This window comes from Engraulis encrasicolus, chromosome 1 (assembly GCF_034702125.1).
Source record: "Engraulis encrasicolus isolate BLACKSEA-1 chromosome 1, IST_EnEncr_1.0, whole genome shotgun sequence".
Classification (NCBI taxonomy): domain Eukaryota; kingdom Metazoa; phylum Chordata; class Actinopteri; order Clupeiformes; family Engraulidae; genus Engraulis; species Engraulis encrasicolus.
The window spans coordinates 28,762,076-28,780,492 of record NC_085857.1 but is presented as its reverse complement, the minus strand read 5'-3'; the positions used below and the strand labels follow the sequence as shown (position 1 = coordinate 28,780,492).

At 41.4% G+C, this 18,417-nt stretch overlaps 1 protein-coding gene across 1 annotated transcript; it reads right to left on the bottom strand.

The window, feature by feature from the left end:
* Nucleotides 1–4,970: 4,970 nt before the first annotated feature.
* Nucleotides 4,971–17,469, bottom strand: LOC134449713 (zinc finger protein 62 homolog). Its single transcript, XM_063199825.1, has 11 exons — nucleotides 17,266–17,469; nucleotides 15,259–15,424; nucleotides 14,705–14,902; nucleotides 13,904–14,074; nucleotides 13,627–13,688; nucleotides 12,169–12,241; nucleotides 11,720–11,896; nucleotides 11,402–11,518; nucleotides 9,286–9,396; nucleotides 8,850–9,180; nucleotides 4,971–8,111 (listed from the first exon to the last, which is right to left on the bottom strand). The coding sequence occupies exons 2-11, from the start codon at nucleotides 15,415–15,417 to the stop codon at nucleotides 5,923–5,925; spliced, it is 3,588 nt and encodes a 1,195-aa protein (XP_063055895.1). The 5' UTR covers nucleotides 15,418–15,424; nucleotides 17,266–17,469; the 3' UTR covers nucleotides 4,971–5,922.
* Between the last annotated feature and the right edge of the window lie 948 nt (nucleotides 17,470–18,417).

The following is an 18,417-nucleotide window of genomic DNA, read 5'->3' as shown; positions in this document are numbered from 1 at the left end:
TTACTCGAGTACTACAGCCCTGATGACGGCAATCCTTAAACAGGGGAGGAATCAAAAGGAATAAAAGGCTTTTGAACCTTGGTGGAAACAATCTTTATTTTTGCTTACTATTTTGAGAGGGTTTGTCCTAGAATGCAATGATCAATGACTGAATTGGAAGTGAATTATGTACAGTAGGCCTATGTAACTTATTGTCAGTCTGTCTCATATAGGCTACATGAGAAAAAGTAAGTGACATCTTCGAAATGTATTTTTTCCCTCATTTTACTATTTACAGGCTTGTATTTCACAGTAACATGTTACATTTATACAGTAGGTCTACATTTTTGTTTCACTGTAGCCTATAATCTGACATTCCATATTTCTAAGCAAATGTCATTCCTGGCATTCATTTGCAGGAATTGAGAAATAGTAAAAAAAAAAAAAAAAAAAAACTTCCCAATATGCCAAGGAAACAAGATGATATTCATTTGAAATGGTAAGATTTTCTCCAAGGAACACTTTGAAAGCCATTACTTTCTGCAAACCAGCTGAATTTCGGTCACAGCTTGCATGCATTTTAGCATGCTCTGAAGTGGCCCCTAGAATGAAAAAGGCTCCCCTTCCTGGTAGACCATAATACATACCTGAAATTAACCTGTTTAGCCTCATTTATCAAAACCAGGGGTCCCCAAACTAAGGCCCGGGGGCCGGATGCGGCCAGCCATGCCCCTTTGACCGGCCCTCCACCTCTCTGCACCTCACCATTTGAACTGGCCCAAAGAAGCAATCCTCACAGAAAAAAATAATGATAAAATATACTTTTTAAATATTTTATTTTGTTTATCAACAGACCTCCAGTTTAATTTTCACTAACCTAGTGTGAATCACCAGAATATTCTTGTCTTTATAGTTTCTCATCTCACTGTAATATAAACAGGCCTACCATTTCTATTGTATCACTCTCACAACTGTCAATCACCATATTTTTCTGACCTTTCCTTGCTATTTTTACATGGTTATTAGAAAATAAAAGGAATACTTGTGGTATTTCAAATTGAAAAACACGTGAAGTACTCACTTCTTTTGCAAATCACTTGTAATGATGAACTATTTTGTGCTATAACTTACTATAACAGGCAGTGGCCTAGTATACAGCCGACATGATTGATCCCGGCCCCTGATCACAGTCAGGAACGATAATGTGGCCCCCAGAGAAAAAAGTTTGGGGACCCCTGATCAAAACTGTCGTAACTTCATTTTCGGTGCTGATGTCTCTGTATGTCCAATAGGGATGCAAACGATTAATCGACTTTAATCGATCAATGCGTTAATCGATTAAAAAACATCAAACGCAATTAATCGACAATTCAACTGACAAGAGACCCAGGTGAAATGGGCATGTGAAGAGTGTGAATATTTAAATCACCTTTGGATTAAAGCATTGAAATAGAATTAATTTAAATGTGGTATTTTATCTCAATGTTTAATTATACAGGTTTTTTTATTGAGAAACATTGAGATTTCGGGTGGAAAACATTTTGTTGACGGGGAACCCACACGTGAAAACCCGAATCCAGTCGCAGCTGGAACTATAGCGGTTCCTGTGTCTAGGAAGGAGAATCGAGGTGGCCGTCGAAAACAACCTGCTAAAAGGTCACTGTTCCTTTCATATTGTGCATGCAAGAAGCAACCAACGTAATGTTGTTTACTTTTGTCAAAGTTCAATTAGAATGACATTCAAAAACATTCGTGGGATGCCTCGTGTGTTTGCTATCCTATTCGTAATAAACAGGTATCATCAGCAACATACTATCACAGTCATATTCTGTATTAGGTTGAGAATCCCATTTCATGAGCCTTTCTCCTGTAACCATTGCAACAATAATGAATAACAGTGATTGAAGAACTCAGGTTTGTTGTCCTTCAGAATTTGCACACTATTTCAGTGCCTTCAATCAGAGATTATTTCTCAATACATTTTTGATTGATGATTATACTCAGTCATCATTCTCAAATCAGCTCAAAACATCAACAAAAACACCTTACCCCTGCACTAACATGCCTTGCATTGAAATGAAAATTAAACAGAAAATCTAACTGATTGTTTACAGGGTACGAGGAGAGAGCGCAAACTCCACTGACCAGCAAAACACTGTGGAACAAAGTTCTACCGACACCAACATCAGAGAACATGAGAAACAACGTGGCCATGGTAAATTTGCACGTGTATGTGTGTGTCGTGGCTCTGTTGTTGAGAAAAACATGAAGGAAAAACAAATCTAATTTCATTTTCATGGCAGCCCACTTCTCTGCATTAAAGTGAATGTGCTGCAAACGCTGGCCGTCGTGGCAGTGGCAGTGTGGCACATAACAAATATTCACACCAAGGCATGTCTGTGAGGCCAAGCTGGCCCATCATTTGACTATGGCACTGTAACGCTGTGCTGACATTGGTTCCTTGGTTAGTCCCTTATGCCCTGGTGCCTTTCCTGTTTGCCTCCTTCAATCTCAGCGCAAGGGCTTCGAAGTCGGCTGCTTAGCATAAACCAAATTTATTTAATGTATTTTTATTTACTCAATTATTTATATCTTTGTTGATTTTTAATGTGAAGTGAATTTCATTACCAGTACTGGTACCTGTACAGCTGCATACATAATTTGGCCGGGGTAAATGTAAACAAACAAACAAATCCTTGAGCATGACATTGGTTGATGCTGGTTTCAAAGACCGGACAAGGCGCCAAAGGGGTGTTGCCCCATGTCACGGTTAAGGGTCACCAATGCGGATAGGCTTAGGATCCGTACTGAAGCATAGGGGGTATGGTTTGATGGCAGACAGAGGATTCTCCATACAGAAGGAGGTTAAGGACCTCAGGCTCCGGCTCAACAGACCACCAGTTGCCAGAGTAGAAAGGCAGATGCTACATACAGATGTCGAAATTACCAGAAAAGTAGCCAGGCATAGAGTTCATGTTGACCGTGCCATTGCCAAGGTAAAGGAGTTTACAGTTTTTCTCGATTGCCTCCACACAAGTTCTGGTACTTCACACACAATTCTCGGAACATCTCACCAATTTCCCAACTCCCCTAACCAATGTCACTGAACACTAAGCACAATTCCTTCTTTACACTCACATTTCAGTTTTAAAACACACTCATTTCAAACCACTACACAAAATTCTCTAGATTACACAATTTTCATGAAGAAAATCCCTGGTTGTTGTATTGAACACACTGCCATTCAAAATACTAAAATCAACTGCCATACTATGTTCACTTCCTCATCACATGGGCAAACTCTCTTCATACCGGTTTACAATCTGAAATCATCACCCCATAAGGACACACATTGCATGTGATATTGATGAAAACACGAGTGGATGCAGTGAAAAACACATTTGTTTAGTTTTTGAACTCCACAATATGTTGTACAGAAGATCACTTTCATGTGGTTACCCAATATTTTACAATAAATTAGTGCATATTTTTTAAATGTCAGAAAAATATGTAAAATATATTTTTTGCCACACATCTGTGTACTCCGAGTCTAAAAACAATATTTCCGTATTTTACAACAGAAAAATACCCTCTTTAGTAAGTAGAACAGTGAAGAAAATAAGTGTCTACTGTGTGTCAAGTTGAGTATAAAGTTTTGCCTTGTGCATAATAGAGTTCAATGGTTCACATAAGAGTGTATTAAAATGACTGCTTGTGTGTCATTTGAGAGCAAAATGACCTTTTTTAGAAGAGAGTACATTGCTTTGAGACAAGACGTGCAGACGTGCAGTAGTGAGGAGTTTTGCCCGCTGTGTGTGAGGTATGGAGATTTGTGTGTAGTTTTGAGAATTCGAGAACTGATTCAGAAAATTGTGTGTAAGCAATCAAGAAAAACTGTAAAATAGTGTCCGACAGAATCCCTACTTCTTGCCTTAGCCATATCGATAAGATCTGGTTTGTCGTCAGTATGCTGACAAATTTCCAGCCTCACATCAACAGTGTTGTAGTATGATCAGTCCTGTATTTATATATATTTGAACTGTAAATATTGTGACATGTATTGATTATTTTTTTTATTGTGTATTAAACATCAGTCACCATGTCATCATACACATTGTCATGGCCTGTGTATTTCTTTTTTGGCCATAATGCTTTAACACACTTCATGTCATGGTGAATTACCTGATGGCCTAAGTCACCTCCAAGTGGGTACTTGTGGTCTGCAATAGTGATGTCCACAGGTGGTTTGTTCACCAAATGCACCCAGGCTAATGCTGTTATGCAACCATGTTTTTGGGTGATAATTGGAAAAATATTGGTGCTGTTACTTTCTACTTTTTCATGGTGAAATCCAAGTATGAACATACAATTACTTACCAAATATTTTTGAGCTACAATATTGCCAATTTTAAAGGACCACTTCAGTCAATGTCAATATGCTGTTGTATTGCTCACGCTACCCTTGACTTGTCAGTACCCGGTGATGCCACATTTTCAGGCTCAGCCCTTTCCGAAATAAGTTGTCTGCTGATGTTGCGTTGCATTACCTTTTGGATGCTTTTTTTTTTTTTAAGTAAACAAACCGCTGCCCCCAATACAATGACCAGGATCTCGGAAAAGGCTGAAGAAGAAGAAAAAAAAAACCTCGGGTACTGACAAGTCCTGGGTAGTTTGCATTACAACTACATGTTCAAATTGACTGAAGTTATCCTTTAAAAGGAAAAATGTAAGCAGCCCAAAGAAATGATTAAAACCCCACCTGGGCCAATTTCGTTGTGACTCCACACACAGCGCTCACTGCACACCACAATATTGCCCAACCCATGCAAGGGGCAACCCCAAACAGTGAGTGCCCTAAAATAGATATCCCAATCAAAATGATGAAGATGGCAAAGTTCTGAACAATATAACACTACAGATAACAACTAAATAAATTAACAGAAAAAAGTTTGGTCAGGGCAATGAAACAAAAGTAGGGCCTGACAATAACAGCAAATAGCAATCTGTTGTTTATTAACAAATAGACTATATACATCACAGACAATCATTTGTGTTTCCAGTACCATACTGCATCAAATGCCTTTTCCCAATAAATGAATATTCAAGGAGATTATCTGACTGTTTACATGAGGCATCTTAATTGGTTTATGCATTTCACTTGACTTTCAGGTTTTCCAGTGTCTCTACACTCTTAAACAAATGAACTGATTATGTGAATGGTTAAATGAACTTAAATGATACATAAAACGTAAAACATTCTGTTCCTTAGGCTCTGTAGGATACGGACACAGGCACATTTTGCGACTAACACATTGCCATGCATATTTTATGTCCATTATGCACGTGGTAGAATAATCTGACGCAGAAGTATACAGACGTGCGTGAACAATGCAATATTGATAAAACCGTGAAGGGTAATCTTCTGAACACCCATGTTGAGGTCGTGATAGCATCAAGCAATGGTGGAAAACATTAATGAGAGTCCTGTTGGCCATCTGCCCCCAGTATCGTGCCAAGTGCTCTGGTTGCACTGAGGCAAGTATGTGTACACACTTAATAGCACACTTTTTGCTGAGCCATTGAGACCCCCTACATGAATTTCGCAATCCTCTTAAGTAACTTTTCTCAGACAACATATACAGTGTACTAAAGCAACATATTTCAGCCAATCTGTTCTTCCCTTTGAGGTCAGTTTCGATCTGCTTATCATGAATTACACTGTACAGTTACAATAGATGTGATATGTAAATGGCTATTGTGCTAGTGCTATGCCTTACAGGACAACCTGATGGGCTAAAATTAAGTTATGTAGTGACATTTCGGTGAATTCCCATTAAGTCCTATGCAAATATTCAAATTTGAAAATTTTAAATCAAAGTTTCCAAGGACATTTTTCAGAAACTTTATGGAAACTTTGCAACCCTAGTTGGAAGTCTTGATTTTTTATTCTTTTTTCTGCTGCGGCTGCAGTCTTTGGGTGGGCGCATTCCTCCCCACTGATGGTACATTTGCCTGTTTTGCTCCAGTGTGAACTCTCTGGTGGCTGTTGTTGGAATCGATATTGTGCACTTTTCTCCGGTGCGTCTGTAGAGGCACGGGGTTTCGGAATCTCTCCTCACAGATGGAGCACTGGTAGGGTCTCTCTCCAGTATGCACTCTCTGGTGGACCTTCAATGAATATACAGAACTATAAGCCTTCCCACAAACATGGCAGGAGTTCACCTTTTCGTGGTGATGAGCTTGGTGGATTTTGAGTCTAGTGACAGTGTGAAATCTCTCCCCACAGTCTGAGCATTGGTAGGGCTTTTCTCCAGTGTGTATTCGAATATGTTCTGCAAGCAGATATTTAAATCTGAAGGCCTTATTGCAGTGTGTACAGGACAATGGCTTCTCTCCTGTGTGCAGCCACTCATGAGTTTGAAGGCTCTGTCTCGTTTTGTATCTCTGACCACACACCAGACACAAGTATGGTTTCTCATCTGAATGGCTAACCTCATGTTTACGGCGCTGACCTGTAGTGGGGAAGCTCCTGGGACACTGAGAACAGGAATAGGGTCTTTCCCCCGTATGCATTCTTGAATGTACTTTTAATCCTCGCCGAAAACTGAACGCCTTGTCACAAACTGAACACCTGTGAGGTTTTTCCTGCGAATGAGTTCTCATATGCGCGCGAAGATGGCCTGCCTGCGCGAACGCTTTCCCACACTGAGTGCAGCCGTGGCGCTTTTCACCTGTGTGGCCCTTCATGTGCATTTTCAGAAGTGCGTGGAGTGCAAAAGTTTTGTCACAGTGTTTGCAGGCATAATGCCTTGTATCGGCATGAAGACTTTTGTGCATGATGAGACTTTTTTTGGCTAAAACCTGTTTGCCACACACGTCACATTCAAAACGAGGCCTTGTTGCTGAATGAGTAATCTGATGCTTCATGAAATTACTGTGATGTCTGAACGCTCTGTCACATTGTTTGCAGGCATAAGGCCTTTCACCTGTGTGCAAGCGTTTGTGAGAAATAAGACTTTCCTTTTTGCTAAGTATTTTCCCACAGACATCACATTGATGAGTAACCTTTTCTCTTTTGCAGGCGTGAGGCTTTTCATCACTGTTCAGTTGTTTGTGAGCAGTAAGACTGTACTTACTGTTCAGTATTTTCCCACACACATCGCATTGATAAGGACCCCTTTCATCATCAGGTACCCCCTGCTTATGCTGCGGTGTCTGGTGTGAATGTGGGAGTTTGATCAGCTTAAACTTAGTGAAGAAGTACTGAGGAGAAACATGAGACCCTTCTACTGTGTGAGCAGAGTGGTTTTCATGGCCAGGCTCAGGCGTTGCATTCACACAAAACTTCGTAAAGTAGTACTGAGGAGGAGCACAAGACCTTTGTGCTGTGTGGCTTTCATTGCGGGGTTCAGGCGTTGCAGTCACACTAACGTCATCTACCTTCTTCTGATGGCTTCCAGTGTCGGACGAGTCAATGGATGTGGTTTTATGTGTCGGGTCAGTGGGTGCGTTTCCATGCGGTGAGTAATCAGTGACTAAGACAGGTCTCCCACGTTTAGGCATAGATTGTGAATGCAAGTGTTGTATCAGTAAGGGCATGGTGCAAGGCTCAGGCGTTAGAATCGCATCTACTTCCTGATGGCTCAAAGTTTTAGGAGAGTCAGTGGGTGCGTCAGTGGATGTGGGACCAGTCAATTGAGGCCTTTCTCCTGCATGGGCCGTGTCAGCATTGTGGTTTTCATCGTAGGGCTTTGCATAGGTATGATCAACCTGATAGCGTTCAGTGTTGAGACATCCAGCGTTGGGAGAGTCGGTGGATGTGTTCTCATGTGGAGCGGTAGTGGCGCGACTCTCTTTGGCATGCATGCTTTGGTGAATGAACAGCTGGCTTGGAAAGGTAAATGTCTCTTCACATTCTCTGCAATTGTGAAATTTGCGAGTAGACTTGAGAGATTGGCTCTGAGTAGTTTTTCTCTGAAGTCCCTGAGTCGTTTTTCCCTTGACTTTCTGAGTAGTTTTTCTCTGGAGTCCCTGAGTCGTTTTCCCCTTGAGTCTCTGAGTGATTTTTCTCTTGAGTTTATTGTCTCTGCTCTGCTTCTTCTGTTCTCCTACAGGCTCAGCAAAGCTCGGATCTGAGAATGACAAACACAGTATACATTTTCAGTTACTTTAGAATAGGGGTCCTATGTTATTACATGCCTAATTACTGTCCCCATCTGCAACATTTTCTCATTACCGACGTAGATGCGCTGGGTCTAACTTGGACGCACATAGAATGTGAAAGGTGTAGGTTTACGATCCACTGACCACAGCTATCAGCCAATCAGAATCGAGAACCGGACCGCACAGTGTTAGATAATCATAATAACACCCTAATAGGAGGCCCTTAACACACATTTTCTACCAGTAATAAAGGCCTTATTGGCAATGAACAAGCTATTCATGAATATAGAGCGAATAATTGTTTGATTTCGTCAATCGGATGTCTTGTGGAAGTTTTTATCATAGAGGTAACGCACGGTGTCACCAGCGACCTCTGGAATTACAAGGACTGCTTGAAATATCAACAAAAAAAGTGTCTCTACACGTCTACAAATTCTGGAGTGTCACTTAAAATTATAGGCGTCATACTAGTAGCTGTTTATCACCCCTGTAGGTGGACTTACTTTCTAGGTTGTAATCACAGGGTTCTGGGTTGTAATCATTACCTTTTCAAAAATATATTTGGGGGGGGCTTTCCCAAGATCATTATTAGGACAGTGTAGTGAAGAGTTGCACAGAAAATTTGTGAAAGAGACAGGGGAGGACCGGGAAATGACCTTAGGTTGGAATCGAACCCCGGTCCGCAGCATTACAGTGCATTGGCCTACCGTTTGAGCCATGGCTGGGGCTGGGGCCTTCACCATCACCATCCTGATGACTGATGTCCTGTTGATTGTCGCCATGGTCACCCTCATCGCTGGGGTCTTCTACGATTTGAACCTTAAAAATTCCATCAGGTCCAACCATTTCACGGCAATCTAGTAGCCTCAAGGACGGCACAGGCAGATTCAGCAGTTGGCTGCAGTCTTCTAGCTTCACTGACGACACAGGCAGATTCGGCTCTCGTGGTGATGTCAGCTCAGCATCATCAGGAGACGCTGGAGCGTCTGCTGGGTCGTCCTCCGAGGTGCACGACAGGAAGACTGGGATCTCGCCATCCTAGAATGCCCACAGCATTTTTTTTAGGAAACAAGTACACTTTTTTCCAGCTATAAACTATAGGATTATAAAGCTCGGACAAACCTAAAATGAACGAAGTCATACCTCAGTTTTAATAGCAGTGTTGGTTTCAAGAGGGTGCTGTGATGTAATATCCTGTGATGTAATATCCTGGTCCTTATGTGACGTTCCTGCATCTGAAGAACCAGGCTCTGGCTGTTAAAAAAAAACAAAAAACAAAAAAAAAACACACAGGCACACACACTAACAATTAAGCTTCTGTTTCACACTTGGTTAGAGCTTTTGGACTGCAAGAAACACTATGCAACTTTTTCATAGTCATGAAATGGCTTGGAACTCAAGGTTTTGCTTGACTGACCTGTTATGGCGAAAATTGCAATATTTCCATCACCGTCTAGTGGTTCTGCTCCGAAACAGCACTTGCAGTTTTGCCTGCAGGCGCCGCGCCCTTTGTTGTTGTGGAATTTGCGGCCGCTAGGAGCGTCTAGATTTCTATGCTGTATGAGCGCGGAACAAGACCCATTCATCCCCTTCGTTTGCTAACTGAAAGCTGAAAGCTGGCTACTGGCTAGCTAATTGTAAAATATCACGTTGGCATGCAGCGAAAACAACGAATGGGACTGCAAATAAATCACGACTTAATTGAGATGAAAGGTTTGGACAGGCAAATAAATCGCTTGTGTGAACATTGGAAAGGGCTTCAAAAAGGAATGAGCCGAATGCCAAAAGACAAAGATGTGGATTGTATCATTCATTCACTGCACTGGGATTTATGCATTAGCATTCTCAAAGCCCACCTCGTTTAGTTTACAAAGCTACACAAATGTATACGAGTTGAAATCTGATGGCGCACATTTTACTTGATGTCAAAGGACACAATCAGTCGAGCGAGGCTAAAAATATATGTTGTTGCCGATCAAGAGGAGACCAAACGTGATCTCTAGCCGGCTTATGGGTGTCCACTTTCACTTTCAACACCACACAAGATAAAAACGCGTCTTGTCACCTCGACTTTGAAATCTTTATTGAGTTCTTCAGTAACGCGGAAGCATGTAGTAGATTGTAGTCTTTCATGTTAGCATTTAAGGACTTCCTGGTTCGTATCGGCTTCCGGCCTCCATAGGGAATGAATAGGGGCTAGTTTCAAATAAGCTCCGAGTGCAAGCACGCGCTTAGCGAACCCCCGCAAACTGTCGAGGGTGTTAAAAATAGGCTGTAGGTATGACATGGTTGATCATTTTGTGTCAAACTTCGACATAAATACGATGTTGCGTCCATATGCTAAACCCGGAAACTTTTGGCGACTACAGAAGCGGCGCCTGTATCTAACGTCATGTACGTGCGGTTGTACCCATGGCAACCAAAGGAAAGTATGTAGTTCAGAAGTTTTAATGATCAGAAAGGGGTTAGCAATATTGAATTATAATCGTCATGATTTAACATGTGAATACACCAACATGATGATACGATCCGTTCCACTAATGAGAAAAGGATGCGGGGACACGCTAATGTTCGTTGTTGGCGTGCAACTTATATTTTTGCCAAACCTGAATCTCTATGGCGTTTTGCAATGTAAAAAATCGCCATGGAACCGGTAGTCCAAACGCCGCATACAAGTTGACGTCAACGCTGAAGAGCTCTATTATTGCAACAAAATAAGCAATAGCCTTTTGTCTCCTCGTTCTTCTAGTGTACAGGTACTATAGGCTTATCGTTACTGGAAATGTGAAATAAAGACGGGGATATCTGCCGGGATCAAGTGGATCAAATAATATCCGTCTGAAGGAAGTGCAAACATGATTGCAGTTGTGTGAAGTGAATAGACGAAGCAGCGAACTCATAAGCAAGGCGGAGAATTGCACATATGATAAAGCCCCTTAGAAGTGGAGAGAGCTGATTGCAAGTAAGGGAATCTGGCTAATTACAGAAGACGAAGAATTTTATTTCGCACATAATCTCGAAGCCAATGTCTGTCTAATTTAGTTCAACGCGCATTTTCGGCATAACCACTAGAGGCTGCCATAAAGTTGTTTACATCGGTGTGTTTATGTCAAAGTTGCATAGGATATCTTTAAATTCTAAAATAGAATTTGCATGTAGCATTAATTGAGGACAATTTCAGTCCAAGCTAAATAAATACACAAATTAAAAAGGGTATAACAAAATATTTATCTTATTTATAAATTAAGATTTGGCCTACCTCAGTTATAAGACCAACATCCTGTGATGGAACATCCTGGTCCTTATGTGATGCTCCTGCATCTGAGGAACCAAGCTCTGGTTCATTGGGACGACAGTCTGACAGGACAGTTCTTGTCTATAAAAACACACACACACGCAAACGCACGCACACACGCACACTTTCACTTTCACTTGATCAGATAAGAGCTTTCGGATCTGCAATTAAAATCTAGAATAAAATTTGGACTGAAGTATTCCTCATTAAGTGCAAGTTAAGCCAAAGGAATATTCAAATAAAAAACACCATAGAATATCGATGGTTTTTAAATTGGTCTACCTCAGTTCTATGACCAATGCTGGTTCCCAGAGGAGGTCGTAGTGGAGGGTTCTGTGATGTAACATCCTGGTCCTTATGTGATGTTCCTGCTCCTGCATATGATGAATCAGGCTCTGGCTCACTGGGACGACAGTCTGATGGAACCGTTCCCGTCAGCACGCATGGCTGCACAGGTACCTTTTAACACACAAAAAGGTGTTACTAATCAGATATTACTGTTAGGAAATACTGTATTAGTAAAGACTTTGGTATACACAGATACAGCCATGACACAAAGTTACTAAATAAGCATCACTAAGCACAATTACATGCATAGAGAATTCTGCTTTGAAATGGAATATTGATGGCATTTAGAACAAATGTCTGAGTATTCTTTGTAAAAAGGTGTTGATCAGTGTGTTGAGCCCCTGCCAAATTACTGAATGTGAATGATTGACAGGCAGCCTTACCAATGTAAGGAGGTCGTTTGTTCTTGCACCCCAACACAGCAGACCTTCCCTTCCAGCGGAGTAATCTCCAGACCTGTGAAGGGAGCAGCAGGTGGAACGTGAGGATGCACTGAAAATACTTCTGACTTATGTACAGTGAGTGCGTTGCAATATGCAACCTTGTCTCCTCCACTTGCCTCCTCCACTTGCTTCTCTCCTCGTACCAGGAAGTAATATGTCATGATGACACCACTGACAACAGCATTATATTTCAATATCTTGCAAAAGCTCAATTGTAGAGTATTTTTCTCATTTGCAATTGGGATGGTGAACAGTCCCTCAAAAGTTGTTGTGGCTAGGCTGACAGCTGGGAAACTTTATTGTTTTCTCCACGGAGGAGGGGCCAGGAGGCGGGACGAGGAGACAAGCGCAAGTGGAGGAGGCAAGGTCGCATATTGCAACGCACTCAGCGTGTGCAAAGGACATTTTTCAATGTTTTCCTAAATAATGAATATGAATTGCAGTCATCATATCTTTCAAGTCATCGACTACTAGAGAACAAATCAATTGTTTTGAGAGAATCACTCAGTGATGATGGCGTTTTTAAAGACAGAAATACACTAAACTCTAAAAATGTTTCAAAATTATTAAGCAAAACTGAATTGTGGATGTATGAATGGCCATCATGTCCTAATGAGGCTGCAACATCAGCAAAGAGGTGGCATAGACATGATTTGGTACAGAGTCATGGGCAGAGAGCTGGATGGCTCTTTTAGGGTCACCAAAGTTGTGAAAATGATGATTTGAGAAATGGATTTTCGAAAAGTTCCAGTTTTTAACAAACATCTGGGCTTGACTGTTATTATGTATTGTTAACTGAGACGCGCAGGTGATGTCATGACGCAAAGGAATTAGCATTGCTTTATCACAATGGACATATTAGATGGCTGATTTAACACTTGCAAAGCAATGCTCTGGCAATCAGAGTCAATACCCTTAAGGCTCTCGTATGGCGTTTTGTGGATATTGCACAACCTAATTTCTCCCAGAGAACTCAAAATCACACTGAAGTGCCAGAGGTGAGTTCTACATTAATGTCAAAACATCTGAATTAAGGGAAGGACAATTCACACACAAGTAAAAACCCAGAATGTCCCTTTCCGTTCACAAAAAAAGTATCATTGGGTTCATTGAAAAACTATGTGTACTCTAAATGTTGATGGTATGCATGCACAATAAATTGGAAGACTGAATACGCTGCTAAAAAAAGATAGAATATGACTGTGGCCAGAGCATTGCAACTGTGCTGTTCATTTGATCGTTTTTTTTTCCAATTAGCTTTTTTCATACATCATATTTGTAAGTAATAAATATACATCAGTAAATGCATTATTTACTGATATGACCAAAGTACATTTTGTATGTAATGGCTCAAAGTGTGGATGGTGGAGAGGAAGCGGATTGAGTGTCTGTACTGACCGTCTGTGCTGCTCCAGCCGTTGCTGCAGTGTCTGCACCTCATCCCTCAGTGCTCTGATCACCTGTTGGGGGTGATGAGATGGGACAGGGAGGGTCAGGACTGCTTCTCAAAATAAGAAAACATCTGGAAAACATATATACGTAATACTCTACATATTCCATTTCAAACGAAAGAGATTATTTTAGAAAACTGCTCGACAGGAAATGGATGGTTTAAAGTTTATCAAACGTGGTACGTTCAGCAGCGAACTCATAAGATGAACAAAGCAAGTCCCACCTCGTTCGCCTCATTGAGTTTGTTGTCCTTCTCCTCAAGTCTCTTCTGGAGATCTTCTACCTGTAGTCTCAGGGTCTGGCACAACTCTACTTCATGATCCTGTGACTGCTGCAAATCACCTTCCTCCTCCTGTAACCTCGACTTCAAGATTTGCGTATCCCATTCCGGATCCTGTGTGCAACAAATTACCCCGCCAGGCTTGAAAATGAACTTAAAAAGGTCTTGTACAGTCTTTACTACGGAGACAAATTAAGGTGCTGTTTACACTTTTGTGGACATTTTTAAATGCTTATGCTTTAAATCCGTTTACATATAAACACAGCATATGGACAAAAAAGGCTCGACTCCGAAGAGGGTGGACGTGCACTCCGTTAAAACATCACTCATCATGTTTGCACCACACTAATAAGAATAACAAAAAAGTATCAGAGTACTCCAGTCATCCCTGGCTTAGGGTGCATTCCAATATGCGACCTTGCGTCCACCACTTGTGCTTGTGGCCTCGCCCTGCCTCCTGGCCCCTCCTTCGTGGAGAAAACAAGTTTCCGCGCTGTCAGCCTAGCCAAAACAATTTTTATGTGACTTTTCATCATTCACCATCCAATTTGCAAATGAGAAAATGACTTTACAATTGAGCTTTTGCGAGATATTGAAATATAATGCTGTCGTCATCAAGACATATTACTTCCTGGTACGAGGCCACAAGCACAAGTGGAGGACAGTAGTGTCTACTGTCCTGGACTACAACACCAATGAGGTTAAAGTGACTTCCCTTCACCATGGCAGCCATTGTTTACATGCCTCGTTTGCAGAGGAGGTGGCAGGACCAGAGGTGTGCGACCCAACATCCTTCATCTTCCTCCTCCTCCTCCTCCTCTTCCTCGTCTCCTTCCAGCTCTTGTCCACGGGGGGATGCGTAAAGATGGTGGGTATGGCATCTGCCGACAGACGAACTTTGCCAGTTTTGGTCCAGGCAAACTGGCTCGTCTCAAAATGTGCCTGTAGATAAAAAGCAATTTTATAATTATTTTTGAAGATATTTTTGTGCTTTTACTTTGAATAGAGTATAAAGTGCGGCAACCTAGCCAATTGAGCCACAGTACACCCCTTCTTCACCTCATCGTAAGCCTCCCAACATCCCCCTTGACATCATCATAATCCTACCCCTTAGGATTAAAACACTCTGATGCCCCCGAATTGCAACTAAACACTGCCCTTTCTCAGCTGTCTCCTTCTCAATACGTGCCCCAACACCAGTCAAAAAGCAAAATGCTGATCGAAGTTCAATTTGGCTGGTAGAGAAGAAAACTCACAAGCCATATTGGCAAGTGATGGGGGGGGGGGGGTTTGCATACCTCACAAAGTTTGTTGTGTTTGCAGTTTGCAGTTGTAAGGTCTCTCCTGCGCACTTGGACCAGCCACCTCTTTTTCCTCACAGGGTCGTTGGGAAATCGGTACAGCCGCACTCCTCTCTCGGAGCGATTGTTGCACCCCACGACAACACAGTTAACCATGGTAGAACTACAACACAACACAACACAAGGACATTGTGTAAAGACGCTCACTCGCGCACAGACTGTTTCAACAGGCTACACATTTACATACTCATAACTGATTCATAGTACCGACAATGTAGCCTGGTCCTGACCATCCCATAATACTACCATTTCCATTTCGTATTCATGGTCTGGACTCTGTTTGATCTGACGTGATTGCAGGAAGCAGGAAGGACATTTTCGGAAAAATCAGGATTTAACTTATAAGTTGTTGAACAAACATGTCTGACGTCTATCTATGGCGATGTAGGACCGTTTAACAGACATGTCTGACAGAACATCCTACCGTAGGATAAAATTACAATGTAGAACCGTTTGTCAGAACACCGGCGAAAATCCTACCGGTCAACATCGCTCCACAGAAGACCGGTACCAGACGTAGTGTGGAGCCAAGTGTCTTGGCGGAAGTACGTAGGATGGCGTGCGAGGCTACCAACAATGTGCATTGCGTACTTGATTCATAGTAGGCCTACCCAAAATGTGCACATGATCAAAGTTATTTGGTGGCGGTGTGGGGTGGGTAGGGGCTGGTGACATCTGGGAAATGTGGCCGCAAAAAGAGGAAAACAGCATTTCTTGATTATTATCAATGTTACTGAATGTTTTATCCCTTGGCTTGGCAGTCCCTTATAGGTATCACCATTTGGGATGAGAGCTGGTGTACCAAAATGTTACACCAATTACGCCTATCCTGGGATACACAACCAAAACATGATGATTGATTGATTCATTGATTGATTGTTTGCGTTTAATGCCATTTCAGCAATCTATGGCTATATGGCCAATACATAGAGAGACAGCCAAAACATGCATCGGCCTAGGTTAGCTACAGAGGAGCTCCTCTTGACTTTAGAAAGGCCCACTGTGTAGGGGTGTGGACAGAGTAGGTACTTATGCTGCTCATTGAAACTGCTGCCTACTGACAAATTTGAACTAAACAAATACACTGTGCATCTTTAACGGTTAATGATGGACTGCATTTGGACTGCATTTGTATAGCGCTTTTCCACTCCTTGGAGCACTCAAAGCGCTTCACATTGTATGCCTCACATTCACCCATTCACACACCGATGGCCGTGGCTGCCACACAGGGTACCACCCTGCCACCAGGAGCAACTTGGGGTTAAGTACCTTGCTCAAGGACACAACGATGGAGTCAGGCCAAGCAGGGCTCGAACCTGCAACCTTTGGGTTGCCGAACTGCTCCTCTACCACCTGAGCTACCACCGCCCCAATAGTGGTTAACGGTTAACGGTTTGACTTCCCCATGCACCAGGTTTAGTAGTTTCTAGTCGAGAAACACAGCTTTTTTTGTTGATATTCTGTAAATAGACAGCTAGGTGAATAGATGCACGTGACAGCTGAACTACTGCAGCAGTAGGTAGCTAAACATTCTGTGGTACGAGTACGACTCTAGTTTGAGCTCCAGCTCTTGCACTAGTGCAGTGATTTTGTATCTGAACGTCATATAGTTAGGCTAGCGCTAACTACATACGCCTACAGGTGAATCCATAACTGTTGTATGTGGATCCTAAAATGGGCAGGTCTTCTCCTTCCACCGTTTGTTTCAATGAGACAATGGTTGGTTCTGCTGTGCAACTGTTAGCACATGGCAAAACTTCTCGAACGACCTCGGCTACATTGGTCATTTGGTGACACATACAATGCATGTCTACCGTTAATTATGCCAATCACGATCAAGTGGACCATTTAGCAGCTTATGGCACAGAGATAGGCTACAGCTTTTTATTCAGAATAAATGTCAGACTGGATGGTAGTTTACACACAGGTCAATCATACACTTACCGCCGTGCGTGTAGTCCCCGAATCCTCAACTGTCCTTTGCCACGTTCACCTTTAGTTATTACATTGAAATTAATGGCATACCTAAACGTGCATATCAAAAGAAAATGGGAAATCCGTGACGTTTACAAAATGTTTTCTAAAGAAAGACATGCTGTGGTAAAGTTTAGCCAGTTTAGCTAAATATTTCAAACACATCTGAAGAAAAACGGGATGTCTGAGGAAGAAGCCAAGCCAAGTAGGATGACAACTAGAACTAGGGCTACTGCCCTCGTGCGGTTTGGAGATTTTTCAGACTGATTATTGGTTGTTTACATGAAATCTGTCGTGTTTTCTATCAGTACTAGCCTAGGTCAATTCATATTGTGTTAAAAAAAAAAACACACACACAAAAAAAAACCTTACTACTAATGTTTTTGCCACAAACTAAAAGGTAGGTCAAATATTATTACTTCATATTATAGCAAAATATAAAGGCCTTTGTTATTATGTTAATACGTTTTACTTAGGCTATTATTAAGTCTTGCAGAGATTGGATATGCAAAAGCACAGTTTAAAAATACGTAAAACAAGTTGACTATTTACCAATAGGCCTGCTAGAAAAACTGTTTTGTATTTAAATTGGGAATTTCAATACTATTAGCCTATATTTAATACAAAGTGAAGAAATGTAATGTTAAAAAAATAGCAGTGTTGACATTTGTCTTTGGAAACTCAAAAATATTCTGTACAAACTAACAACTTTTTATTAGGTGAAATTAGTATGACTAAAGTAGCCTACAAATTGTACATGGCATTTACAGATTGTGTGTATGATCCAATTACTGTCTAAGTACTTTATTCATACTTGTTTCACCAAATAATTCTGTATGAGAAAACAGCAAAAGAGGGCACTATCAGGAGTAAACCATACAGTACATGGATGACATATTTTTAAAATAAATAATCCTTATAAGTTCTTTACCATTTTCCCGTATGTGTACACTATGTGACAGTATGTGACGGGCATCTGGAATATAATAAACTGAATGAAGAATTTATTTAACCTTTGGAACTTATTGAACCATATTCAAACAATATGTATTACAGTACAAAAAAAAATAATTAAAAAAAAAAACAGAACTTTTTTCTTCTCCTTATGCTCTCACAGAAAGA

Coding starts and splice junctions, on each gene's coding strand:
- LOC134449713 (XM_063199825.1), bottom strand. CDS start 15,417: ATGGTTAACTGTGTTGTCGTGGGGTGCAACAATCGCTCCGAGAGAGGA. Junction 14,075..14,704: donor CCACCTCCTCTGCAAACGAG/GCATGTAAACAA, acceptor TGTTGCACACAG/GATCCGGAATGGGATACGCA. Junction 9,397..11,401: donor ATGTTGGTCTTATAACTGAG/GTAGGCCAAATC, acceptor TTTTTTTAACAG/CCAGAGCCTGGTTCTTCAGA.